The sequence below is a fragment of the Rhinolophus sinicus genome, chromosome 12 (assembly GCF_057876585.1).
Source record: "Rhinolophus sinicus isolate RSI-liver-muscle chromosome 12, RSI-T2T, whole genome shotgun sequence".
NCBI lineage: Eukaryota > Metazoa > Chordata > Mammalia > Chiroptera > Rhinolophidae > Rhinolophus > Rhinolophus sinicus.
The window spans coordinates 35,759,834-35,786,454 of NC_142512.1; the positions used below are offsets into that span (position 1 = coordinate 35,759,834).

The 26,621-nt window shown below is 56.0% G+C and overlaps 1 protein-coding gene across 1 annotated transcript; it reads left to right on the top strand.

The window, feature by feature from the left end:
• The first annotated feature begins 6,142 nt into the window (after positions 1-6,142).
• On the top strand, positions 6,143-22,506 carry COL1A1 (collagen type I alpha 1 chain). Its single transcript, XM_019730938.3, has 51 exons — positions 6,143-6,350; positions 7,866-8,060; positions 8,186-8,220; positions 8,330-8,365; positions 8,454-8,555; positions 9,333-9,404; positions 9,660-9,704; positions 9,860-9,913; positions 10,083-10,136; positions 10,655-10,708; positions 10,858-10,911; positions 11,244-11,297; positions 11,387-11,431; positions 11,549-11,602; positions 11,718-11,762; positions 11,947-12,000; positions 12,256-12,354; positions 12,439-12,483; positions 12,581-12,679; positions 12,808-12,861; positions 13,027-13,134; positions 13,213-13,266; positions 13,541-13,639; positions 13,836-13,889; positions 13,978-14,076; positions 14,663-14,716; positions 14,876-14,929; positions 15,046-15,099; positions 15,204-15,257; positions 15,739-15,783; positions 15,879-15,977; positions 16,250-16,357; positions 16,802-16,909; positions 17,115-17,168; positions 17,383-17,436; positions 17,657-17,764; positions 17,853-17,906; positions 18,029-18,082; positions 18,211-18,372; positions 18,458-18,565; positions 18,714-18,821; positions 18,929-18,982; positions 19,102-19,209; positions 19,627-19,680; positions 19,795-19,902; positions 20,243-20,296; positions 20,624-20,731; positions 20,824-21,106; positions 21,241-21,431; positions 21,729-21,971; positions 22,091-22,506. Exons 1-51 carry the CDS (start codon positions 6,260-6,262, stop codon positions 22,235-22,237), a joined length of 4,383 nt encoding a protein of 1,460 aa, XP_019586497.1. The 5' UTR covers positions 6,143-6,259; the 3' UTR covers positions 22,238-22,506.
• Positions 22,507-26,621: the final 4,115 nt, after the last annotated feature.

Sequence of the window (26,621 nt, forward strand, 5' to 3'; positions counted from 1 at the left end):
CCCTACCACCACCACACTGCAAGTCCAATCCAACTCCAGTGCCGGTCAATTCTGCCTCCTAAAAGGCTCTTGAATCCATCCTCTTCTTTCTGTTTCCCTTTCTTTCACCTTAGTCCAAGTTTTCATCACCTCTCACCTGAATGCATACAGCAGCGCCCTTCCACCATGGCTTTCCTCCAGTACCTGATGATCTTGTACAAATGCAGACGTGATTGTGACCCTCCCTGCTTCAGATGCTCTGGGCCCAAAGCTCTAAGGACAAAGACTAACATCCCTCGTGTGGCTTCTTCGGCCCTGCCTGGACTTTGCTTCCTGTGTTTCAACTACACTGGCTTTCTCTGGACTCCGTGGGCATCTAGAACTTGCCATACTCCGTCTTGCCCCAGGGCCTTTGCCTATGTGGTACCATCATACCCACCTCAACCCGCCTCCCTGCCACCTACCCCTTACCTATGTCTACTCATCTGTCAACCTATTCAGGGATGCCTTACTGGGCCCCCAGATCTAAGGTAGACTCCCTGGAAAGCCTGCCACTCAGCAGTGTGTTCCTTTCCTGCGTAAACTTTACAGTTGCAATTACACATTTATACCTGTGATTTCATTCATGTCTATCGCTGCCACACATAAGCTCCATGAAGGCAGACACTGAATGTCCAGTGCCCAACAAAATGCCTGGTGTATAAATATTGTCTCATGAATAATTCTGGATCTTTTCTACATCCAGACCAGCCTCTATCCAAAAGGGTGCTCTGTGCAGGGCTGGTGCAAGCAAGCAGGATGGGATCCTCCTTCACCCTCCCACCCAATCCACCCCACCCCAGAAAGTCTAGAATCCTAGGTTTGCCAGGAGGAAGAACTGGTAGCTGATGTAGAAGTGGAAAACACCAGACATCTGTGGCTGAGGTTTGTCTGTGGGGGAAACGGGAGTGGGGGTGAAGGAAGGAGATCAGGGTCTGGACAGGTGCCTCTGCATCAAAGAGGCTGCCATCCCTCACTCTTTTACTTTTTTAATCCAAGCTTCAGAGGAACTTTTGAGTCTATCTCCTGAACCCTTCCACCAGACATCTGGTTGTGATGCAAGCCTTGGCCCGCCCCTCTCAGCTGCTGCTGCTCTCCTGTGGCGGAGCTCAGGCATCAGGAGCGAGGATGGATGGAGCACCAGAGAAGTGGGAAGAGAATATGAGAGAAACCGAGGTGGGGGGGGGGGTGTGAAGAAGCAGTGTGTGGGTGGAGGGGAGGGACAGCGGGCCAGAGGCAGAGGAGAGAGGGAAAGGGAAAGAAAAGAACCAAGAAAAGGAAGAAAAATACATGGAAAAGGAAAAGGGTACGGGTGGGGGGAGATAAAAGAATTGGAAAAAGAAAATAAGTGGGGAATGGGATAAAACCAGCATAGTACTGAACCAAACCAGAGAAGGGTAAATGACACTCACTCACTCAACCTTTGATGAGAAATTGCTCTGCCTCCAGATACAGGGAGGGAGCTATAGATGGAGACCGTGACACGTCCCTGCCCAGCAGCTCACGCTCCAGCAGGAAAAACGGGTGTTGACCCTACACTTGTGATCAGCACAGAGCAGAGCGGCAGACTTGGACCCCCAAGTCTGACAATATCCCCATCTAGCCCACTGTTCTCAGCTGGGACCTGGCTGGGACCTGGTGAGGTGGCTGGACTTGGGCCTGGGGGAACAGCGTTAACATGACAGTCCCAGTGTCACCTATGAACCACATCCCAGGCCTTTTCTCCCAGCTCATCCCAATACTTTCCCTGGTTCCTCTGCCCCCAAGCTTCCCCTTCTTGAATGGAGGTGGGGGTGCCCAGAAATGGGGCAGGATCTACCAAGGCTACAAAGCAAGACTTCTGTTCAAGATCCTGGACTGAGGGCTTGATCTAGAAGAGGGTAAGGTCGAGGCGGGGCCTGGATGTGGCTCTTTAAGGGCTTAGATCACCTGGGAAGAAAAGAAAAGAGGGAGGAAGAGCAAAAACAGGCAATGAGAACCCGAAAAACGTTCCAGAGAGGGGAAGGATGGAGAAAGAAGCAGAGTCTCACTGAGAGAAAGAGGAGCGAGGCAGGGGACAGAAAGAGGAAAAGGAGCAGGGGTGGAGGCAGTGAAGGAAAGAACTAGAGGAGGAAGGGACGAAGAATGAGGTGTCTGTCTGCTTCCTCTCCGCCCCTTCACAGCTAAACCCCACCTCCAAGTCGCCTGCACTCTGACCCCGCTTCCTAACCTCTCACTCACTCTTCAGCCTACTCCAGTCTGGCTTCCTTGCCAGTCACCACCTAAACAGCTCACATACAGCTGCCGGGTGGCTAAATCCAGCGAACATTTTCCTTCTTATCATATGAATTATTTCTGCAGCATATAACTCTCCCTCCTTCTAACAGCATAGAACTGTCCGTCTAGAACATTCTTCTTTCTGCATATATGACACCCCATCATCCCTCTCCTCCTTGCCCTTCTATTTCTCTCACTCTTGTCCTGTCTCCTGTGCAGGTTCCTCCTCCCCTGCCAAACCCTTAAACCGTTAAATGCTCAGGGCCCTGTCCTAGCCCTTCATCTCTTCTCCCTCCGTGCTTTCTCTGCAACCAGTTCCGTCCACACCATCACGCTGGGGGTCCCACATTTGTCTCCTCTGAACTCCACACAAAGACACCAAAAGGTTTCCTCCACGGTTCTGATTGGATGTCTTATAGGCACCTAACATTCAACGTGGACAAACTTAACTCATCATCTTCCCTTTAAACCTAGAAAGGATGAAAGTTGGAGGGAGATCTCAGAAGGCAGAGGGACTTGGGGTGAGCTGAGGCATAGAAAGAATAAACTGTGCCTGGAAGCTAAGGAACTTGACTAAGGACCAAGGGGCCTAGAAGGGGTACTGCTGAGGCCAGGGAGAAAGAGAGGACCCCACACACCATGGGGTCTGTCCCCAGACTCTGCCCCCAGGGTCTCTCAACAGGAACCGCGCAGAACTTCATTATGAGGACACTTGAAAACCAAGGTCTTCACTGCAGTCTCACTCTTCGACTCTTCTCTTCTCTCCTCAGCCCCTCTCTTAGAGAACCTTACTGCCTCACCAGTCTGGGGCCAGGGTGGGGAGAGAGGAGCATTCTGGAAGGTCAAATCAGGGGAAGGAAGGCAATGGAACCTCGGGAACCAGAGCAGCTGGAAAGGGCTGACCCACCTGCTCACCAGATGTACCCACACCTGGGCTGCCTCTGCTCCCTTCTCCTACACCATCAAGTCCAGGCTGGGGGCTTGAGGGACTCCAGAGGGAGGGGGAGCTGGGGAGCATAGGCCTTCTCCCCCCCTCATGGAAGGAGGGCACTTGGGGAAATTTGGAGACGGAGAGAACTCAGAGCTCAGCACTTTCTTCTTTCTGTTTTTCTTCTTGAGGAATTTTTTTCCCTAAGTGCTGATGACTTTACCATTTCTTGGGGGTAAGAGGAAGGAGATGTTGGCTTTTGCTCCCCCCATCCAAATGCCGGACAAAGTCTTGCATTCCACAAGAAGCCAGAGCTTCAGAGTTTCCTAAAGATGAGGTGGCGTCTCCTCCCCTCTCCAGCCCAGCTCCTTCCCCCAACCCTCCCCCCATTCTCAAGCCCTCAGTCCTGGCCAAGGAGGCCCAGTCAGGCTGGGAGGAGACCCCAAACACATTCTTCCTCTCACTGTCATGCTGCAGAAATTAAAGACACATCTTCGGGCTGGGTGCCCGCCAAGCGTTTCAAGTCAAAAAGTGGCAGAGGAGGCCCTGGGCCTCAGTTCTGTGCCACGTGTAAAGAATGCCTGGCAACCCTCTGCCTGCAGTCCCGGGGCTGGAGGTCTGAAACTGGACATTGGGGTGGTGTCTGTCACAGACCACACCCACAAAGCCCACCCCCACCCCAGGGCTCCCTGAACATCCCTCAGGACCCCAGGCCCATGATGTAGCAACTCCCAATCCACATCTCTGAGGCTTAATCTCTTCTTTAAGGCAAAGATGGGACAGCCTGGACAGGGCGCACACGGGAAGGGGGCTGTAGGCAGGAGACCTTCTGGCTGCCAAAACTCAGTCAGCAGGGAGGTGGCCAGGTCTTACCAACCCTCACCCCAAGCTTGTGACACCCTGCCCCAGACAACCAGTCCAAAGGGTTGACCACTACCTGAGCAACAAGTCTCTCATCCCCTGTCGCAGGGGGGGTGCCCTTTGTCCCTGACCCACACTGGAGGTGGAAGAAACTGCCATCTCAGCACCTCAGCACCCCTTGCCCCCCCCAAGCCCTGCAGTGGCTGGCACTAGGCCGGGCAGATCCTGGGCCACAAGTTGCTGCCACATGGTGGGGATAATTGATGAAGGCCCGGCCCTCCATTGCCGTCTCCAGCCTGCCTCTCTGGAAACTCTATATTTTCCCTTTAATTATAGCCCCTGCAGTCCCCTCCACAGCCCCACCCGCACCGCTCATCCTGGCTGCCCACGGCCGACGTGGCTCCCTCCCCTTCTCTTCCCTTGGTCTTTTTTTCCCCTCTGCCTTCGTTGCACAAAATCAGCTGGGGGAGGGTGTAGAGAGGGGGGGAGGCAATGGAATCTTGGATGGTTTGGGGAAGGAGGGACTCCCCGCTTCCACGTTTGCAGCTCTAGAGTGATGGGGGTGGGGGAGCTGTGCAGGAGAGACTGGAGTTGACAGGGCACTGCAAAGGGACCCCTATTTCCTTCTCTCGGTCCCACAGATTTTGGCAGGACCAGGACCCGGATAGCCTGGCATTGGGATAGAGCCCTGATGGGAGGTTGGGACATGGAAAAGAGAGAACGCTGGCTTCTAGAGGCAACTCCCCTAAACATAGCCTGTTGTTCTTGGGATCCCCACATCCTTTAACAGTACAGATGATGCTCTCCTGGTTCCAGAGGCAGAGAGCAATAGCCTGGTCTCTCAGGAAACAGATGGGGTAGTGAGAAACATAATTTAAAACAAGGTCACTCATCCTGCCCTGCAATTCCATCCCAAACCCCCAAACACAAGTCTCCCCCAGACAGCTAAATTCTCCCATATGCTCCCAACCCTGGGTCCAGGTACAACGGGAGACAGGGCTTTATGCAGTTCCTAGAAGGAGCACTGTCTCTCTGGTCAAGTGCCCTCCACCTGAGTTCTCTCTGGTTTGACTAAGTTGGATAGGAGGGTCTCTAACCAGGCCCTCGTGACACGCACCGCAGACCCTAACCCAAGACCCTTTTCTAAGCCACCAATGATCACGGCCTTCCCCACGCAAATTCACTTCTGCTGGGGTGGAAGGGTCCTTCCGAGCCATTTCCCACTGCCACTGCGCTGTCTCATCACTCATCACCAAAGCTTCCTTCTGGAGAGACCACGTAGTCAAATTTCTTACCCAGTGCCTCAGGCTCCCCACCCCGTGTCTCTCTCAATCATGCCTGGGGTTTGGGAAAGAGCAATTTGAGTCCGTGTTGGAGACTCAGGTGTGGCAGAAGAATTGATATCCTCCAAATAAAATCCCTCTTGCCAGCATCCTCCTCCAGTGTCTGATTCTTAATGTCTACAAGGGCATCTCTAACCTGCTCCCCAAACATTCCTAAACTCCATAGCACAACCACACCAGAAGACACCTGTAAACATGCACAGCTTTTGAATTCTCTGGCTCTTCTGTTTTAGAGTGGTCCCCAGCTGGCCTCTTCATACCCATCCTATAGCTCTTGCCAAGGCTGTCAGGAGGATGAATGAGGCACGGCCAGGAGGACCCTCTTCCAATCACCCACCAATCCTTCCACCTTTGGAAGGCTCCCCACTCAGCTCTCCAATTCCTGTTCCTTCAGATTGGGGGGAGTCACTGGAAGAAAGACGAAAGGGCGCCCCTACCCACTCTTTCGCCCACACTGTGTTGAGGCCCTAGTGTCACCCCTGCGGCAGCATCTCTGGCCCAGGAAGGGCTGGGGGCTGGGGAAGCAGAGCGGCGAAGGGGGGAGATGTACAGTGGACTCCCTTCGCTTCCCTACCCTCCTCCTCCCCCTCTCCGTTCCAACTCCCAAATTGGGGGCCGGGCCAGGCAGCTCTGATTGGCTGGGGGACGGGCGACCGGCTCCCCCTCTCGCAGGGGCCGGGTTCCTCCCCGCTCTCCTTCGGGATGGTATAAAAGGGGCCCGGGCCTCTGGTCGGAGCAGACGGGAGTTTCTCCTCCGGGTCGGAGCAGGAGGCACGCGGAGTGTGAGGCCACGCATGAGCGGACGCTAACCCCCACCCCAGCCGCAAAGAGTCTACATGTCTAGGATCTAGACATGTTCAGCTTTGTGGACCTCCGGCTCCTGCTCCTCTTAGCGGCCACCGCCCTCCTGACGCACGGCCAAGAGGAGGGCCAAGAAGAAGACAGTAAGTCCCAAACTTTGGGAAGTCCAGGGCTACTTGGTGTCGCACCCTGCGCTGGGTCTTGGGAGTCTACGGCTTCAACTGAGACTCGGGATGCTCCGGAGACTCGGGGATGGAAGGGAGATGACGAGGGCGCTTCCTCCGCACCCTGGGAGAGAAGGGCACGCACCCTGGGTGGGGGGATGGAGGTGAACGCCCCCAGGAGTAGGAAGGGAGGATGGAGCGCGACGTGGTTAGCACAGGATGGAGTCCTGAGCGCGCATGGTGCAGTACCACTGGGGAAAAGGGGGTCTGAGAGCGAGGTGGGGGAAAGTACGTCGAAGATGGGCTGGGGGCGCCGAGCTGGGAATTTGGAGCCCAAGATGTAAAAGCAATCAGGAAGGCTGTGGGATGATTCATAAGGAAAGATTGTTTGCCCTCTCTGCAGGCTAGACAGTGTTGCTGGGGCCGCGGGGGTGCCGGGCTGAGGGGGAGGGGGCGCGGAGAGTGGGCGGGTTGGAGCTTGAGAAACTTTGGCGCGGACTGGGCAGGGCGGGGTCCTTGCGCCCTCTGCTGATCAATAGTGAGCACTGCGCACCCCTGTCCAGCGCTTCTCCGCGCAAGAGCTGGAGCAGGAAAACGCGGGTTATTGCCGAAAGTGGACCCCCATCTCTAGACATGGAAAATAAATGTGGGGATGGAGTAACCCCTGCTAAAAGAAGTGACCAGTCCAGGGAAATTGCTTAGTGCTTTCCGCCACCTATTGGTCATCTAGGTAGACGCTCACCTAGATGGGTGAGCGATGGGACTGGTTAACAACTAAACTGTATTACTGCTGTTTGTGGACTTTTTGGTTCTTTGGCCAAGGAGTGACCCAGAGGCACTGATTGGCCTTGGGGAACGGGGTTTATCCCTCAGAGAGGGCTTTTGAGATGTCTGGGTACTGGAGGTCATGGCATATACAACTTTGGGGGTACATTTCGAGTCTCTGGGCGGGACCCCACGCCAATCAGCCCCTCCGCATACTACTAGCCCCTCCCACGCCATCCCACCTGCCGGGGATCCGGGCGGGATGGGGGCTGGACCTCCCCTCTCTCCTCCCACCCCCTCCTGTCGCCACCCAGACCACTCCCCAGAAGCCAGCCCTCTTGATGGGGCCCCTCCTGTTCTCTCTCCTCTCCGCCACCCCCCCACACACACCCACCCAATGGCTTTTTATTTCACTTGGCCTCAGCACCAATAGGCTGAGGTTGGAGTTGGAAGCAACCCCCGCCTAAAGCTTTGTTTAAATTCCTGAGAACTGGAAAGAGTTATAGCCGCCCTGGCCAGGAGCCTCGGCGTTGTCACTGGCGCTGATGAGGAGCAGATGAACTTTTAAGGATGTGGGGAAAAGAAGGGGGAGGAGGAGGAGGCGGGAAATGGAAAATCTAAATGTGTCTCTAAGACAGAGAGGACGGGCGGTAGGGCTGGGGTCTCTGGAGCCCCGAGGTGGGAGGCTCAGGCGTCGCTGACAGCGCCGCTCTTCCCCTCTTGCCTCAGTCCCACCAGTCACCTGCGTACAGAACGGCCTCAGGTACCATGACCGAGAAGTATGGAAACCCGAGGTCTGCCGGATCTGTGTCTGCGATAATGGCAACGTGTTGTGCGATGACGTGATCTGCGAGGACACCAAGAACTGCCCAGGCGCTGTAGCGCCCCCCGGCGAGTGCTGCCCGGTCTGCCCCGACGGCGAGGGTAGGGCTCCGGGCCTAGGGCTGGGGCCGAGGCTGGGGCTGGGGAAGGCGGGGCCTGTCGCTCGGCCCTTGCCTGCGCATCAGAGCAAACCCTGCCCCTAACCAGCGTCTCTCTTCTCCCCCTAGTGTCACCTACGGACCTAGAAACCGCAGGAGTCGAGGTAATCCTCTGCCCTCGACTTTTGCCACCACTCCCGTGGGGACTCCCCATGGTCCTCCCTTCTCTAATACGGCTTCTTTTGTTTTGTTTCTTCTCCCCCAACCCCAAAGGGACCCAAAGGAGACACCGGCCCCCGAGGCCCAAGGGTAAGCGTTGCGCTCTTGGATGCTGGGGGCTGGAGGTGGGCGTGGCTCCTGGCCTAAGCTCACCCTCGCCTGCCCTCTCCCGCTTCAGGGACCTTCTGGCCCCCCTGGCCGAGATGGCATCCCCGGACAGCCTGGACTTCCCGGACCCCCCGGACCTCCCGGACCTCCCGGACCCCCTGGCCTCGGAGGAGTAAGTAGAGAGTCCAGACATTCGTGGAGGGCCTTGTGTGGCTCCTTTCTTGCCCCCACCCGTTTTGTTTTGGTTTGTTTTGGTTTTTTTGATAAGTGGCATACTTTATATTTTGAAATAATTTAAAACTTACAGAAAAGTTGCAAGAATGGTGCAAAGAACTCTCATATGGCCTTCACAGTTTGTCACGTTTGCTTTATCGGTCTCTGTATACATATAATTACCGTTATTTTTCTTTCTGAACCATTTGTTTGAGAGTAAGTTGCTAATATTATGTCCCTTTGCTCCTAAATACTTTACTGTGTATTTCCTGAGAACAACAATGTTCTCTTACATGACCATTGCACAGTGATTACCTTTTTGAAATTTAACATTGATACAATATACAAGTCCATATTAAATTTCACCAATGATCCAATAATGTCCTTGATAGCATTTTTTTTCCTGATCCAGGATCCAATCCAGGATTGTACACTGCATTTAAGTGTCATGTCTCTTTTGTTTCCTTTCATCTGGAACATTGTTCAGACTTTCTTTGTCTTTCATGACACTGACATTTTTTGGAGAGGCCGGTGGTCTTGTAGACTGTCCCTCATTTTGGGTTTGTTGGATGTGTCTTCATGATTCGGGTGATGCGTTTTGGCAGGACTATCAGACATGTGATGTTGTCCTGCTGAATGCATCCCATCCAGAGGCACATGATGTCAGTTTGTCTCATTATCGGTGATAGCTCCTGACCCCACTTTCTCATGTACTCTCTCTTGTTTTGTTTTCTAGAACTTTGCTCCCCAAATGTCTTATGGCTATGACGAGAAATCAACTGGAGGCGTTTCCGTGCCTGGCCCCATGGTGAGCCACCAGGGGGAGCAGAGATGACAGAAGAAGAGGCCACGGGGATCCAGACAAGATGGGCCAGTGATGGCCTATGAGGGTGGCAGAGATAGCTTAGAAGGTCAAGACAACCTTTGGGACCTCAGAGTCCTGCAAAGATGCAAGACAACTGAGTGGTCCCAACAGGAACCAGTAGGAGATAGCAAGACTACACCCACGTTGCCCTTTCCCATAGAGGTATCACTGTGACCTCCCTTTCTTTTTCTTCTGTAGGGTCCTTCTGGTCCTCGTGGTCTCCCTGGCCCCCCTGGCGCACCTGTGAGTATCCAAGATGTCATCATACACCTGGGCTTTGGTCTTTTGGAGGGAGGATTGAGATGAGGGCAGGAAATGTGTTCCAAGTTTTCTTGGTGAGAAGGAAAGGTTGGCAGGCCCTGTTCTTCTAACCCCACACCTCTCTCCTTGTCCTCCAGGGTCCCCAAGGTTTCCAAGGCCCCGCTGGTGAGCCTGGCGAGCCTGGAGCCTCTGTAAGTGTCCCCCTTGTACTCTCTATACAAATATCCACTCCCTCTACAAATACACGGATTCTCCATCCCCATCTGGAGTCTTCCTTACCTCCTTCTTCTAATCCCAGCCTTCTCCTTCTTTTTTCCTTATCCTGGTGATTCTAACGTCCTCTCTTCCTATCTCTTCCAGGGTCCCATGGGTCCCCGTGGTCCCCCTGGCCCCCCTGGCAAGAACGGAGATGATGTAAGTAGCCCCCGTAAGAAGATACCATCTCATCCCCACTGCGTCCATGTGCTAAACCCCTATAATCTCCACCCCAGTGCCCCATCAGCTTTGGAGGTGATACCCAGACCCAGGAGGGCAAGTTCTCCCTTGAACAATGATCTTCACCCTTTGTGGGATTTTCCCTGTCTCCCCAATAGGAGTGACTGTTCCTCCCCTCACCTCGGCCACCTTAAACAATTCCCATCCCCATTCCTCAGGGTGAATGACTTCCTTAAGTTTAACTGCGCTGGGCACCTCAGATTTGTTCTCCACATGGTGAGATTAAAATACTGCTGACAGAAATAAACAGAAATTCCTTTGGAAGGTATTAAAATTCACCAAACAAAGGTTTCATGGTAGATTTAAATATCCTCTAAATCCACAGCTACGATTCTGGGCCCCTAAGCCTGACTTTCAATAATTCCAAAAAGATTCAGAACTTCCACACTTTTTCAGCCCAGTGGCATGGGCATGAAGGCCTTGTCTCTCCCTCTCAGGGTGAAGCTGGAAAGCCTGGTCGTCCTGGTGAGCGAGGGCCTCCTGGACCTCAGGTGAGCAGGATAGTATGGCCGGCCCTCAGCTTTGCTGTATTTGGGCTCCATTTGGGACTTGTGTCCATAGTGTATCTTCTAATAACCCTGCTCTTTTCTTTTCTCTTCTCTTTTCTTTTGTTTTCTTTTCTTTTCTTCTTTCTCACCAGGGTGCTCGGGGATTGCCTGGAACAGCTGGTCTCCCTGGAATGAAGGGACACAGAGTGAGTCCCCTTTGAGTCTTCTAAGTTCCCAAAGTCCCGTCATCCCACTATTCCAGCCCCTTCCCCAAAGGATCCTGGTGTGTGTCATGGTGGGTGTCAGCTGCAGAAGCCCCAAGGGATAGAGAGTAGACATCCAAAAGAACGTCCCTCCATTGGGAAAGGAATCCCGATAAAGGGATTGGGTGAGATTTGGGCCACTTGGGGTTTCATCTAGCTCAGAGACAGGGGAATGGCTGTGGTGACCTCCTGAGGTTCCTTCTCAGGTCTGGGTGGGTGTCAAGGTGGTCCAACGCCTCCACAGGGTCTCACCTTGGCTCTTGTTCCTATCTTAGGGTTTCAGTGGTTTGGATGGTGCCAAGGGAGATGCTGGTCCTGCTGGTCCCAAGGTAAGAGGCTGTCTGAATGTCGTGGTCCTCCGTTTCCCCCACCCCGTCCCACCATGAACGAATTCCTAATTCTGTTCTCTGCTCTATAGGGTGAGCCTGGTAGCCCTGGTGAAAATGGAGCTCCTGGTCAGATGGTGAGTGTGTCCAGTTCTAGAAGGAAGAGAGGGGGCAGGGTGTAGGCGCAAGATGGGGGCTTGAAGGAAAGGAGTGTGTCTCCCATCTTACTTGGCATCCCTTGGTTTTGCTGTCAGGGCCCCCGTGGTCTGCCTGGTGAGAGAGGTCGCCCTGGAGCCCCTGGCCCTGCTGTAAGTACTCCTGACCCCTTGGGGGATCCCTGGGCTCTGAAAGGGGTTCCCCAGGGGCTACAAGGACTGGCCAGTGCTCAGTGAATGTAACCGGGGCTTCGCCTCTCTCCTGCAGGGCGCTCGTGGAAATGATGGTGCCACTGGTGCCGCCGGCCCCCCGGTACGTATGAACCCTGGACTTCAGTGCCTAGGAGTGGGCAGGGGGTCTCAGTGTCGATCAGCTCTTGGGGGTGACACCGGGGGTGTGCCATGTTGGTCTGAACCCCAAGACCTTTTCTGTCCCAGGGTGTGACTTGCAGCTGCCACCTTCCTTTTTGGTAACAACATTTCCCTTTCATTTGCAGGGTCCCACTGGTCCCGCTGGTCCTCCTGGCTTCCCTGGTGCTGTTGGTGCTAAGGTGAGACACCTGCCCTCCTCTGAGCGTAGCTCCCACAGGCCAAGTCGTCCTTGCTCCCCAAACCAGAGAGACCCAGAGTGGCAAGAGAGAAGCCCATTCCCCACCTCCTTGTCCCCCACACCCTTTCTCTGATTTTGGAGGCCTGATTCTTTGTCTCCTGTCCCTGCCCTTCACCCACCCCACCCCCACCCCCATATCCAAAGGTGAAGTTGGTCTCTTAGGGTGACTCCTGACATGTCCTTTCTTCCAATCCAGGGCGAAGCTGGTCCCCAAGGATCCCGAGGCTCTGAAGGTCCCCAGGGTGTGCGTGGTGAGCCCGGCCCCCCTGGCCCTGCTGGTGCTGCTGGCCCTGCTGTAAGTATTGCCTCCTCCATGCCCGTGCCCCTCCCCAACTCAGCGTCCTCGCCTGTCACTCACCAGCCTCTTTCTGTGCCACAGGGAAACCCTGGTGCTGATGGACAACCTGGTGCTAAAGGTGCCAATGTAAGTGTCCTGCAGGCTTCAGAGCTGCCCCTGGTGCCCACATCTCACCTGCCCTGTGCTCCCTACTCCTGGGCTCAACCTGTTCTGCCTCCTACAGGGTGCTCCCGGTATTGCTGGTGCTCCTGGCTTCCCTGGTGCCCGAGGCCCCTCTGGACCCCAGGGCCCCAGTGGCCCCCCTGGTCCCAAGGGTAACAGCGTAAGTACCACTCTGTTACTTCTGCCCCGCTCTGCACGGGCTCCAGGGTGGTTCTTGTCTGGGGAGTATGAAGATCAAGGCCAACTGAGCTCCCTCAACTCTGCTCATACCTGTCTCCCCTCACGCAGGGTGAACCTGGTGCTCCCGGCAACAAAGGAGACACTGGTGCCAAAGGAGAGCCTGTAAGTCCCCCTGCAGCTCAACCCAGCTGCCTGGGAGCCCCTTGAGGGAGATCCTGGGAGGAACAGAAGCTCCTGGTGCTGGAGGCCCAGCCTCAAGCCAGCTTTGAAGCTGGCACCAGGACAGACCCTCACTACAGGCTGTCCCCTCCTCTCTGCCCTCTCCAGGGCCCCACTGGTATTCAAGGACCCCCTGGCCCTGCTGGGGAAGAAGGAAAGCGAGGAGCCCGAGGTGAACCTGGACCTGCTGGCCTGCCCGGACCCCCTGGCGAGCGTGTACGTGCCCCCTGCTCCACCCCCAGTGCGAGCCCCATGCCTCATGTCTGAGCTCACTGACCTCCTCTCCTCCTGCAGGGTGGACCTGGTAGCCGTGGTTTCCCTGGCGCAGATGGTGTTTCTGGTCCCAAGGTAACCTCTCTTCATGACTGGAGGCTGAGCCAGCTGTTCCCTGCCCGTTCCCTCCATTTTCCAGATGTAGTCCGCCCTCTCCCACCCCACTGCCCAGGGCTCCGTGCTGGGGCTGCAGACCTCTCTCTTCACACTCAGCCTCACTTTGACCTTCCCACATCCAACAATGCCCCTCAAAGCCCCCAACCTTCCTGGGAGGAAGAAGATGCTGGCCCCTGGTAAAGACGCTCAGACTTGAGACTAATCGTTCCTGTGACTTCCCCCTGCCAACCAGGGTCCCGCTGGTGAACGTGGTTCTCCTGGCCCTGCTGGCCCCAAAGGTTCTCCTGGTGAAGCTGGTCGCCCCGGTGAAGCTGGCCTGCCTGGTGCCAAGGTGAGACCCCAGCCCTCTGCCCAGCTTGGCCCAGGACCCTACCTGCCTGTCCCGTCTGGGGTCTGGGATGAGGTACTCTGGAGCAGGACCACAGATCTGCCTTCTGGAGTGTCCCCTACCCCAGCTTCCACTCTTCTCCCCTCTCCTCCATCACCTTTCTCCCCCACTTCACCCACACCTCTCTGCTTCCCCTTAGGGTCTGACTGGAAGCCCTGGCAGCCCTGGTCCTGATGGCAAAACTGGCCCCCCTGTAAGTATCGCTGCTCCTGGGCTCCCTCCCGCTCTTCTGACTGCCCACCCTCTGTTCTCACCTCCGCTTTTGTACGTTCCATCCTCAGGGTCCTGCTGGTCAAGATGGTCGCCCTGGACCTCCAGGCCCCCCTGGTGCCCGTGGTCAGGCTGGCGTGATGGGATTCCCTGGACCTAAAGGTGCTGCTGTGAGTATTCAGAGAGGAGCATTGCAGAGCCAGAGACAGACAGACACACTGGAAGGCGAGAGTCCTGGGTTCTGGGCCCAGCTCTGCCATTGACTTGCTGTGTGGCCTCAGGCCACTCATTGTCCATTTCTGGACCTCAGCCTCTCTATTTATAAAATGAGAGACTTCTCCTGACACCACCACCACTGCTCTATCCCTGGAAATAAATATTGTTGGTACCCCCCTCCCCCCAAACACTCACACCGGGATAGGATGGGCCTTTTATATGATAGTCACCCACAAATCTTAGGGGTTCTTTGAGGTTCAAAAGGAGATATCAGAGGAGATGAAAGTCCTTTGCAGCTCAGGTCACCGCAGGCATATGACAGGGAGAAGGAAGGGGAAAGGGTGGAGAGAGGAGCCTGAAGGGGCACTTCTGGGTGGAGAAACTAAGGGACCACAGTAGAAGCCAGCAAAGGCATTTCCACAGGGCCCAAGCTGGGAGATAAGAAAATCCCTTTAAAAATTCCACTTGAAGTAAACAGGAGGGACCCAGGAGGCCCTGGTTTCCCACTTCAGTCTCCTAAACCCTGACCCTTTCCCCCAGGGAGAGCCCGGCAAAGCTGGAGAAAGAGGTGTTCCAGGACCCCCCGGTGCTGTGGTAAGTATCTTACAAGTCTGCCACCCTGCAGGAGGGGGTGGGGGTAGCTGCCGCCCACCAGCAGGGCACCAGGAGCCTCCAGCCCCAGGCCTTGCCCACCTGCCTTCTCTTCCTCCAGTTGCCTCACGGTCCTGAGTTCTTTGCTCTCTCTTCCCATAGGGTGCTCCTGGCAAAGATGGAGAAGCTGGAGCTCAGGGACCCCCCGGCCCTTCTGTAAGTACCCTTGATAGGGAGGCCTGAGGAGGGGCACAGTAGAGGAGGAAAGGGGAGACACCCTGTGCCCTCCCTCTCCTGAGCCTTCCCATGACGAGCACGTTGTCACCTGACAGGGCCCTGCTGGTGAGAGAGGCGAACAAGGCCCTGCTGGCTCTCCCGGATTCCAGGTGAGGCCTCAAGCTGTCAGGGGCTTGGGGGAGGGGTGTGGGTTCCCGTTTGTTCTCTTCTGGATTCTAATACCTTCCTCTTCCCTCCCCATTCCCACCTCCAGGGTCTCCCTGGTCCAGCTGGTCCTCCTGGTGAAGCAGGCAAACCCGGTGAACAGGTAAGAGGTAGCAGCGGCCAGAGAGGCAGGAATGCAGGGAGTGCATGCAGGGAGGAAAAGCCAGCCCTCCTTAGACACCCATCAGCTAGAGGGATCATGGTTGAACACCAGGAAGGACTTCTCATCATGAAGGGAGTGACACAGAGGGAAGCAGAGAGCTGCACCTGTGCATGATATGATCTGGAAAAGAGCTGCATGGTTGCTAGTCTGGATGACTTCCTTTTAGAGATGCTGGATTACTCTGTGACTTTCCCTCAACCTAAAGTTGTGTGTGTGTGTGGGGGGGGGGGGTGTTGCAGGGGAAGGTGTCTCAAGGAGGAGTGGAGAGTTGAGGGATGACCCTCGTTCAGTGCTGCAAAGGCACTAGTCTCTAATCAGACACACACACACCCAGGCCAGCCCCCAGCAGGAGGGCAGGGGTGCTTTCTAGGGCCCAGGTGGTCTTTGCTCACTGTCTGTCCCTCCCTCCCTCCCCCTCAAGGGTGTTCCTGGAGACCTTGGTGCCCCCGGCCCCTCTGGAGCAAGAGTAAGTAGAACCTCTGCTGCTCCCATCTAGATGCCCCATGCTTGGCCCTGTCTCTGGAGCCGCCATCATGTGCCCTGTCATTTCTTCCCTCCTAGGGCGAGAGAGGTTTCCCTGGCGAGCGTGGTGTGCAAGGTCCCCCCGGTCCTGCAGGTCCCCGTGGTGCCAATGGTGCCCCTGGCAATGATGGTGCTAAGGTGAGGACAGCACTCGGATCAGGTCTTGGTTCTCCTGTGGCAGGGGATACTTGTCTGTGACCAAAGCCACCTAGATGTTGGGGAGGGGTGGGGGGACAATTTGGGGCGAGGTCCAGGTACAGCCTGAAGTTCTAGGCTGTGAGGCTTTCCTCTTAGGTGCTGCTGGTCTGTGGCCTCAGAACCACGCCTGGGAGACATTAAGAGGGGGCTCAGGGCTGTGATCCACTCCTGGGACCGCAGGTCTCACTCCAGTCCTCTTGGTTGTCACATAGGGTGATGCTGGTGCCCCTGGAGCTCCTGGTAGCCAGGGTGCTCCTGGCCTTCAGGGAATGCCTGGCGAACGAGGTGCAGCTGGTCTTCCAGGCCCTAAGGGTGACAGAGTAAGTTCAACCATCCTCCCCTGAGCCCTGTGTCGTTCCCATTCTCTGTCTACTTTGGATCTCTCAGTCTCTCTTTCCCCTCCTTGTGATCTTTCCCTCTTTTCCTTAGTCATTTCTTCTTCCTCTCTGGCCTCTTTGCTGATGAATCCTATACCTGTGGTCCAGGCCCTTCTCTCCCCATGAGTTACCATGGCAACAAGAGATGGGGCTTCCTCCTTGATGGGGGATCCCTTATTCATCCCTCTACACAAAGCAGAGCCTTTTCACCTATGTTCCAGAGAATCCTCAGGCAGGCAGGCAGGCACCTTTTCCCCTGAAATGTCTTGACTCCTTGGCATGGGTGGGGGCAGGGCAGAGCTGTGGAGGGGTCCTGGACACCAGCAAGACATGAGAGGTCACCTCCTTGCTCCACACTGGAAGTCTCAGACTTTCCCATGTCTTTAGGGTGATGCTGGTCCCAAAGGTGCTGATGGTGCTCCTGGCAAAGATGGCGTCCGAGGTCTGACTGGTCCCATCGGTCCTCCTGGCCCTGCTGGTGCCCCTGGTGACAAGGTGAGGTGACCGCCTCCCCACCTTCTTCCCTAACACAGCTTTTCCAGCAAGCCTGGGCATAGCTCTGCAGGGAAGGCAGGTCCTATAATTCTGAGTGGCGACCTGAAGATGGGGGCCCTGAAGGGAGAGGGGGCTTTCCTGGGGTCATCTGCTGGGAATATTCAGGGTGGGCCCTGACCCTGAACCTATTGTCCCTCCCTCTCAGGGTGAAACTGGTCCTAGTGGTCCTGCTGGTCCCACTGGAGCTCGTGGTGCCCCCGTAAGTACACAAGACCCTGTTAAGGCTTCATTCTTGGCCCTTCTTTCCCTCCATACTGTCTCCCCACCCTCTTTCTGTCCCCCCTCCACCTTCATTACCCCCCAGCCCTGGGGAGTGCTCCTGAGGACCCCTTCTCCTCGCCTGTCCCTCCAGCCTACCCCACTCACCTTTCTCATGTCAGGGCATCTCTCCAATTTGCCTCCTTTTCTTCTAGGGAGACCGTGGTGAGCCTGGTCCCCCCGGCCCTGCTGGCTTCGCTGGCCCCCCTGTGAGTACCAAGACCCCTTCAGTTTTCATCACCAAATGGGACCCGGGACTTTCAGTGACTAGATGAGGAGAGAGGTGTCAGCCTGAGTTAGGGAAAGGGGGCAGGGAGGGGGTTGTCTCCCCTTCAGGCATCTTCCTGCCTGCAGTCACTGTCCTAGTTCAGCCCTGAGGAACCACCCGACTCACTATGCTGGCATATCCCTCTCCTCCGCCCACCACAGGGTGCTGATGGCCAACCTGGTGCTAAAGGTGAACCTGGTGATGCTGGTGCTAAAGGCGATGCTGGTCCCGCTGGCCCTGCTGGCCCTGCTGGCCCCCCTGGCCCCATTGTGAGTATCTTACCCTCTGGACCCTGAGCTGCCAACAGGCCTGGACCCAGGACTGGCTCGGCCTTGACGCCTCTGTGCTCTCCTACAGGGTAACGTTGGTGCTCCTGGACCCAAAGGTGCTCGTGGCAGCGCTGGTCCCCCTGTGAGTATCTCACTCTGTGTCTCTGCTGAGACTCTCCCCAGCCCGCAGTCAGAGGGAGGGGCGGCTGGGCCAGGTGAGGGGGCTGGTCTCCTCCTGACTACTTCTTTGTCCTCTTCTGCCAGGGTGCTACTGGTTTCCCTGGTGCTGCTGGCCGAGTTGGTCCCCCCGGCCCCTCTGTGAGTATCTATGGTGGAGATGCCACCACTGGAGGGGAGTGGGTGGGGGCACAGGCTGTCACCAACGGAGGCCTCGGTGATGCTCCAGAATACTACAGAATCTGACAGCCCCTCTTCTACCTGTCCAGGGAAATGCTGGACCCCCTGGCCCTCCTGGTCCTGTTGGAAAAGAAGGCGGCAAAGGCCCCCGTGGTGAGACTGGCCCCGCTGGACGTCCTGGTGAAGTCGGTCCCCCTGGTCCTCCTGGCCCCGCTGGCGAGAAAGGATCCCCTGGTGCTGATGGACCTGCTGTAAGTGCCAGTTCTGGAGGAGTCCAGGGCAGGGGTGTGGTCCCTGGCCTTTGCAAGGCATCTCACTGCCATCTGCCTCCCGCAGGGCGCTCCCGGCACTCCCGGACCTCAGGGCATTGCTGGACAGCGTGGTGTGGTCGGCCTGCCCGGTCAACGAGGAGAACGAGGCTTCCCTGGTCTTCCTGGCCCCTCTGTGAGTGCCTCCTCACCTAGGGGGGACTGCTGAGAAGAACTGTCTCAGGACTTGGAGGGCACAGGCTAGGGGTGGTACATGCCCTGGTGGGCTCTCTGGCCCCCCCTCTTCCACCCCATCTCTTGCCTGACTCTTTCTTCTCCCTCAGGGTGAACCTGGCAAACAAGGTCCTTCTGGAGCAAGTGGCGAACGTGGCCCCCCTGGTCCCATGGGCCCCCCTGGATTGGCTGGACCCCCTGGAGAGTCTGGACGTGAGGTAAGCAGACACCAGCCCCATATCAGTGTCCTCAGTGTGGCCGTTTTGGCCTTTGTCCGTGCCTCCCTCCCCCTGGCTGATGCTTACCTCTCTGCCTCTCTCTGCAGGGATCTCCTGGTGCTGAAGGCTCTCCTGGACGAGATGGTTCTCCTGGCCCCAAGGTAAGACGGTTGCAACCCCAGGGCCACCGCCCTGCTTGCTGGTCGCCTGCCTTGGCCTGGCCGAGATTGACCTGCGCTGCCGCTGGCGTTGACCCGAACTTCCCTCCTCACCCTCCCAGGGTGACCGTGGTGAGACTGGCCCTGCTGGCCCCCCTGGTGCTCCTGGTGCTCCTGGTGCCCCTGGTCCTGTCGGCCCCGCTGGCAAGAGTGGCGACCGTGGTGAGACTGTAAGTAGCTGGGCTCCAGCTTTCTGCTTCAAGTCAGGCCAGGGACATCTAGGGTCCTGCAGATGGACCTGGGCAAGATAGACCTAGGTGAGGGCAGGAGAGGAGTTCTTGCAAGGTGTCGGGCCCTTGGCCTCCCTGAAAGTGCTGAGCCATAGCTCAGCCTTCAGGCCCCTCTCCCAACAGTACCCCACCTCCCCTGAGGAATGGGGTTGTCCCCAGGTACTTGCCCCAGCTCCCAAGGAGCCTGAATTCACATGAAATTTCACCTGGGTCTTAGGAAAGATGGGCATAGTGGGAAAGGCTGTGAGGACAGAGGGATGTGGCTGAGGGGTGGTCTCATCCTGCAGCTCAGGCTGTGCCAGTGCTCAGCTGGAGCCTCCCCGGCCAGGACCTAACACTGTCTCTGCTGTCCCCCAGGGTCCTTCTGGTCCTGCTGGTCCCATCGGCCCCGCTGGCGCTCGTGGTCCCGCTGTAAGTGCCCTGCTCTGGCCCTCGTGTCCTCAGAACCTTATCCAGATGAAGACTACACCCTACTCAGGGCTAATGGACCTTTCACCTAGCAACCTGTCCCCTCCTCTTTTCTAGGGACCCCAAGGCCCCCGTGGTGACAAGGGTGAGGCAGGCGAACAGGGCGACAGAGGCATTAAGGGTCACCGTGGTTTCTCCGGTCTCCAGGGTCCCCCTGGCCCTCCTGTGAGTATGCTCAGTGCTTCCCCAGCCCCAGCTGCCATTGAATCTTCTCTCGTGTCTTCCCATGCCCTGCTATATGATGGTGGGGGGGGGTACTTTGCGTCAGTGGTCCCCTCTCGATAGTCATCTTCACTCCTCCCTGGTGAGAACTGGGATCTGAAGATTCATGGACATTTCCAAGGAACTTCTGGAGGATGAAGGCCGCAGAAAGAAGGGTTGTGGGAAGGGTCTCATCCTATGGGCACCCTGGGACTAGATTTCCAGAAAAACGAGGGGGGAAGCCAGGCTGCTGGCCAAGTTTGATCCACACTGGGCCTGAGTTGTCTTTGCATCTGTCCTTCAGGGCTCTCCTGGTGAACAAGGTCCCTCTGGATCTTCTGGTCCCGCTGGTCCCCGCGTAAGTCACCCCCTTCTATCTATCTCCTCTTCATGGGTCCCAAGCCCAGGCTCTCTTCAGGGCCTTTTGCCTGGGACACAGGTATCCCTGACCTCTCTGGAGGAGGGTCGAGGGGCAGGGGTTGAAGGAAAGAAGAGGAGCCCTGAACAATCCTACCCAGGCTTTGACCGCCCCTGCCTGATTATTCCTCCACAAAATGTTTCCTGGCCTGGCTATGGGACGAGCCATGATCAGGCCATGGAGGGGAGGGCAGTGGGCATCTCCACCAGAGTTGGGGTGGTCCTGTGATTTCTAACAGGCTTTCTCCAACCATCTTCCCCCCTGTAGGGTCCTCCTGGCTCTGCTGGTGCTCCTGGCAAAGATGGAATCAACGGTCTCCCAGGCCCCATTGGCCCCCCTGGTCCTCGTGGTCGCACTGGTGATGCCGGTCCTGTTGTACGTAGCTCCCCACCCTGTCTGCCCTTGGTCCTCAAGCCCTGAGAACGCTTGGACCCTGGTAATCCCCACTCTCCTCCTTCTCCTTGTAGGGTCCCCCCGGCCCTCCCGGACCTCCTGGTCCCCCTGGTCCTCCCAGCGGTGGTTTCGACTTCAGCTTCCTGCCCCAGCCACCTCAAGAGAAGGCTCACGATGGCGGCCGCTACTACCGGGCTGACGATGCCAATGTGGTCCGCGACCGTGACCTCGAGGTGGACACCACCCTCAAGAGCCTGAGCCAGCAGATTGAGAACATCCGGAGCCCTGAAGGAAGCCGCAAGAACCCCGCCCGCACCTGCCGTGACCTCAAGATGTGCCACTCTGACTGGAAGAGTGGTGAGGGCCTGCCCCCTGTGTGTCCATCTTCCTCCTTCTGCCATGACAGGGCTGAGTCCCAAGGGACTCCGATGCCCACGTGTGCCCCACCTCCCAGACCTCCCCCGACTCCATCTCACCTTGTCCCATCACAGGAGAATATTGGATTGACCCCAACCAAGGCTGCAACCTGGATGCCATCAAGGTCTTCTGCAACATGGAGACAGGTGAGACCTGCGTGTACCCCACTCAGCCCAGCGTGGCCCAGAAGAACTGGTACATCAGCAAGAACCCCAAGGACAAGAAGCACGTCTGGTACGGCGAGAGCATGACCGGCGGATTCCAGGTGCGTGAGCTGGACCCGGGAGCCACTCTCTTGAGATGGGCTGTCTGAGGGCTCAAAAGGGCCGTGAGGGAAGGTCCTGGGTACGCTAGTCATCTGCTGGGTATGACAGACAGAGCCGGGCTGGCACGCACAGGCTCCTGGGTCCTTGACACTGGCTCAGACATAGGGTGCCTGTGGGCAAGTGAGGCCACCTCCGGTTGTGGGGGTTCACTGGGATGCTCTCAGAGGTTCCAGGGAGGGAGGCCAGGACCAGAGGCTCCAGCAAGGTCCCTCACACTGCTCTCCCATCCCTTGCAGTTCGAGTACGGCGGCCAGGGCTCCGACCCTGCGGACGTGGCCATCCAGCTGACCTTCCTGCGCCTGATGTCCACCGAGGCTGCCCAGAACCTCACCTACCACTGCAAGAACAGCGTGGCCTACATGGACCAGCAGACGGGCAACCTCAAGAAATCCCTGCTCCTCCAGGGCTCCAACGAGATCGAGCTCCGGGCCGAGGGCAACAGCCGCTTCACCTACACTGTCACCTACGATGGCTGCACGGTGAGTCCCCGGCAGGGCCCCCTCTCTGGGCTTTGGTTTTCCAGGCCGGCCATTGTCCTCCTCACCTCATCGCTCTCATGTGGTGACACCCCTCTCCCGTTGTGTCCCCTTCACCCCAGAGTCACACCGGAGCCTGGGGCAAGACAGTGATCGAATACAAAACCACCAAGACCTCCCGCCTGCCCATCATCGATGTGGCCCCCTTGGACATTGGCGCCCCAGACCAGGAATTCGGCATCGACATTGGCCCTGTCTGCTTCCTGTAAACTCCCTCCGCCCCAACCTGGCTCCCTCCCACCCAACCCACTTGCCCCTGACCCTGGAAACAGACAAACAACCCAAACTGAACCCCCCAAAAAGCCAAAAAATGGGAGACAATTTCACATGGACTTTGGAAAATTTTTTTTTCCTTTGCATTCATCTCTCAAACTTAGTTTTTATCTTTGACCAACTGAACACGACCAAAAACCAAAATCGCATTCAACCTTACCAAAAACAAAAAAAAGAATAAATAAATAACTTTTTAAAAAAGGAAGCTTGGTCCACTTGCTTGAAGACCCATGTGGGGGTAAGTCCTTTTCTGCCCGTTGGGCTTATAATACCCCAACACTGCCCTTTCTGCTCCTTTCTCCATGCCTTCTGGGGGCCTCCCCTCTACTGCTCCCTAAATCTAAGTCTCCCCAAAAGACACAGGAAACCATGCATTGTCTGCCCAGCAACCAAAGGCAATGCTAAAACACCCAAGTGGCCCCCACACTCCCAGCCTACTCCCCTCACCCAGCACCCCCAAACCCTGGGGGAACCTGGGGTTCTCAGACTGCCAAAGAAGACTTATACCACCTGGCATCCTCTGGCCGCTGCAACGTACCCTTTTCGGTTTTTATTTTTTGAGAGGGGCATGCCAGGGGACCACTGGCCCCTCCCTGCCGGGTTTGGAGGCAAGTCAGGAGGGGCCATGACAGAGTGGAAACATGTCAATCCCCGTGCAACAGGGTGGGCTGGGAGAGACTGCTCTGTTCCTTGTGTAATTGTGTTGCTGAAAGACTACCTCTATATGTGTCACCGGTGCAACTGCGTGGGGGCGGGATGCGGGCAGGGTGGAAGGGGCTCCCCATTTTATATCAAAGGTGCTACATCTCTGTGATGGGGTGGGGGTGGGGTGGCGTGGGGATCACTGGTGCTATAGAAGTTGAGACGCCCCCTCCCTCCCCCAGGCCAGCAAATGTTCCTTTTTGTTCAAAGTCTTTTTAATTCTTTGGTTTTTTTTTATTCTTGTGGATGGGGACTCATGTGAATTTTCTAAAGGTGCTATTTAACATGGGGGAGAGAGTGCCATGGCTCCAGACGGCGCCACTCTCTCTCCATCCTCTTTGCTGCCTCTGGCCTGCTCAGGCCTCTCTCTCCAGACCTCTCTCTTCTCTGAAACCCGCTCCTCAGCTGCCTCTCTCTTAGTCTGTCCTGCGTCCTCTCTCCTGGGTTTCAGAGCACAAACTTCCCAAAGCACAAAGCAGTTTTCCCCCTGGGGTGGGAGGAAGCAAGAGACTCTGTACCTATTTTGTATGTGTATAATAATTTGAGATGTTTTTAATTATTTTGATTGCTGGAATAAAGCATGTGGAAATGACCCAAACATATCTGCAGTGGCCTCCTAATTTCCTTCCTTGGCGTAGGGGTGGGGGGTCGGGGTGGGGAGGGGAGATCTGGGTATGGAGCTTGGGTTTGGAGGGTGGGCTCTCCTTTCTTTTCTTGCCCCTTCAGTCCTCCTCCTTCCCATCTAGCACCCTCCATGGTCCCACCCCCTTCCTCTTGCCTTTCTTGTGCTTTAACCCATTTTCTTTCCCCTCTCATGCAATCTTCCTTGCATGTCTCCCAAACCCTCTTCTCCCTTACAGTGCACACAGGTAACTCACATGTGCAGCAACACACACACACACACACACACACACACACACACACACACACAACCTCTCCCTTCAGATCCTGGCTGCCCAAACCTCATGCCCCTTCTTCTATCAGTGCCATCACCTCTTGATGCCCTCTCCACTGCTGTGGGGACCTTGCAGGGTCGGCGGACGTAGGAAGGCACTGCCCATGAGGCACTCGGAGGCCCATGGCCTGGTGAGGGAGGTAGGACTGACTAATGAGGATACGTGGGGCCTCAGCAAGGTCTCACCCCGAGCAAACATGAAGAGTCATCTGGCCTCTTCCCTCCTTGCCCTCTCGGAGCTCCGCCAAAGGAGCAACAAGCAGTACAGCACAAGAAGGGTCCCTGAGCCTTCTTTGAGGGCCTTTGAGGAGACCTGGAGGAAGAAATGCCTCCTGCTCAGTCTCCTGGGCTCCCAGGGGAAGGAGGAAGGGAGTCTGCCCAGCCCTCAGGGGAGTCTCCCCAGGGCCATTGGGGAGATGTATTCAAGGCACTTACAGGACGCTATCGGGAAGGCCCCAACCCTGCTGAGCATGTACTGGTCCCTCTTGGCCTTCTAAGGCATCAAAACATGAGGCCCCCTGAGCGTGGGGTGGCCTGGAGAGGTCATTTTGCTCCACCCCTGCCCCCTGCCTATTTATCCTTTAAAAAATCCTTGCTTCCCCTTCCTCCTTCTTTTCCCTCCACTCCTTTTTCCCTCCCCCTCTGCCAAACCCCTCGCTGCCTGCCTGAGACCCTGAGGCCCCCAGGGGGAAGGTGACTGGTCAGCTTCCCAATCTCAGAAAAGGGGGACAGCAGTGTGAAGTCTGAGGGGACATAGAGGATCCAGAGTCAGAAGTCTGGAGCAGACCAGGTGCCCAGAGACCTGGAGATGGAGAAGTTGACAGCAGTCCCTGCCTCCCACCCAAGGAAACCTCAAAGGCAGGAAAGGCCCATGTACCTCCGTCAGGTCTACAGAGAGATGAAGTCTGCAGAGGCCAGACGGTATGCGTATCTGTAATACTCATATTCTGGCTGTCATTAAATAGTCATGGCGATTCATTATGACCTTTAATAATTCATCATTAACACTTCTGCCACAATTGGGAAAGTATAGAAAGGGAATTAGTCTACAGAGGGTAAAAAATTGTGACAAGTTAAAGGAAGGCTTATTCATATATAAATTACCTGGTGATGTGATCAATTGACCAAGCCGTTGATTGATTGGTAATCCTGCCTGACACCTGCCATGGTAACCCCCATTTATCTGGCCCTCTGGGGCCCTTAGCTGTCTCACCTGCCACTATGGGGGTCCAGAAGCATCCTGGCATCTAAGGCTCTACCTGGCCACTACCCACCTGCTCATTCTCCCTGTCCCCTCTCCTGCCCACACCTGCACACCAGCCAAAAAGGGTGGCTGTAATTCCCAAATATGCACCACACTTCCCCCATCCAAGCCTTTCTTTTTTTTTCTTCTTTTTTTTTTTTTTTTGCTTCTCCCTCTGCCAAAAGTGACATCCTTTATCTCTGCTTCCTCACCCCCCATCTTCCAGGCCACGCTCAAATGTCTCATGTCCCCTTGTTCCCCTGCCCAACCCAGGCCAAGTTTGCCCCCTCTGACTTTCCAAAGCCCTCCATGTCTACAGAATTCTTGACTTAATACTAGACATTGTTGTCATTGTATGCTGTCATGCTTTCACCCTGTTATCCTCTCCAGGCTGAGCTGACTGAGGCCAGAGGCGGGGGCTGCAAAGCAGGGCTGGGCACAAGGTGCCGTGCATAGATACTGGAAACCTAGAGAGATAGAGCAGTATGCCTTCTCGGTGAGAATGTTGAGCTGCTTGTGCCATTGTGAACAGGAGCGAGCAAGTGTGGGAGGAAGAGCCCTTGCAAACCAGCGCACAGGGAGCAAACAACAGTGGAAGGCTCCAGGCCCGTGCTTTTCACAATGACAGAATTGTACTCTGTCTGTGCTGTCCCTATGGTAGCCACAAGCCACATGTGGCTATGGAGCACTTGACATGTGGATAGTGTGACTGAGGAACTCAATTTTACATTTTATTTACCTGGAATTAATTTTAATAGCTACCTGTGGCTGTTGGCTACACTACTGAGCATCGCAGTTTTAGGCAAAGGAGTGAATACGCCCCTAAGGACATACGTGCAAATCCACCCGTGGGTGCATGAGCGTGTGTGGGCATGAATGCGCATATGCACGTACGAGGGCACATGAGGTGACACCGCATGTCAGGGCTGTGCTGGTGGCAGTGCCCTGCTATGCAGCTCCGTGGTGTATCACGTGATATGAAGCCAGAATGTGATTCCAGTGTGTGCGCAGGGCTGCAGGATGGGAGAGGAGGGGGACAAAGGGGCCATTGTACCACATTCCTAACTCCAGCCTTCCTTTCTGCTGACATCACAGCTGCCCTAAATACAGCCGCCCAGACCCGCTCCCCCAGACCCTGCTGCCCCCTGCGAGGTGGCAGAGCGCCGGCCATTCCCCATGCTTCTCTGAGGGACACAGCTTTGCTTCTCTGTGAGGAGATGAGCCACCTTCCTAGCGATGATTTTTCAGTCAGATCAAGATGGAAAATTCTAAAAAGGAATGAGGCTTCGTTTGGATTTTTCATTTTTGCTGTTCTCTCAGAATCCTCGGTCCCTTTGGATTTTTCATTTCTGCTGCTCTCTCAGAATCCTCGGTCCCATTTGTGGGGTAATCCCATCTCCTGGCAGGATTTTCTAGGACC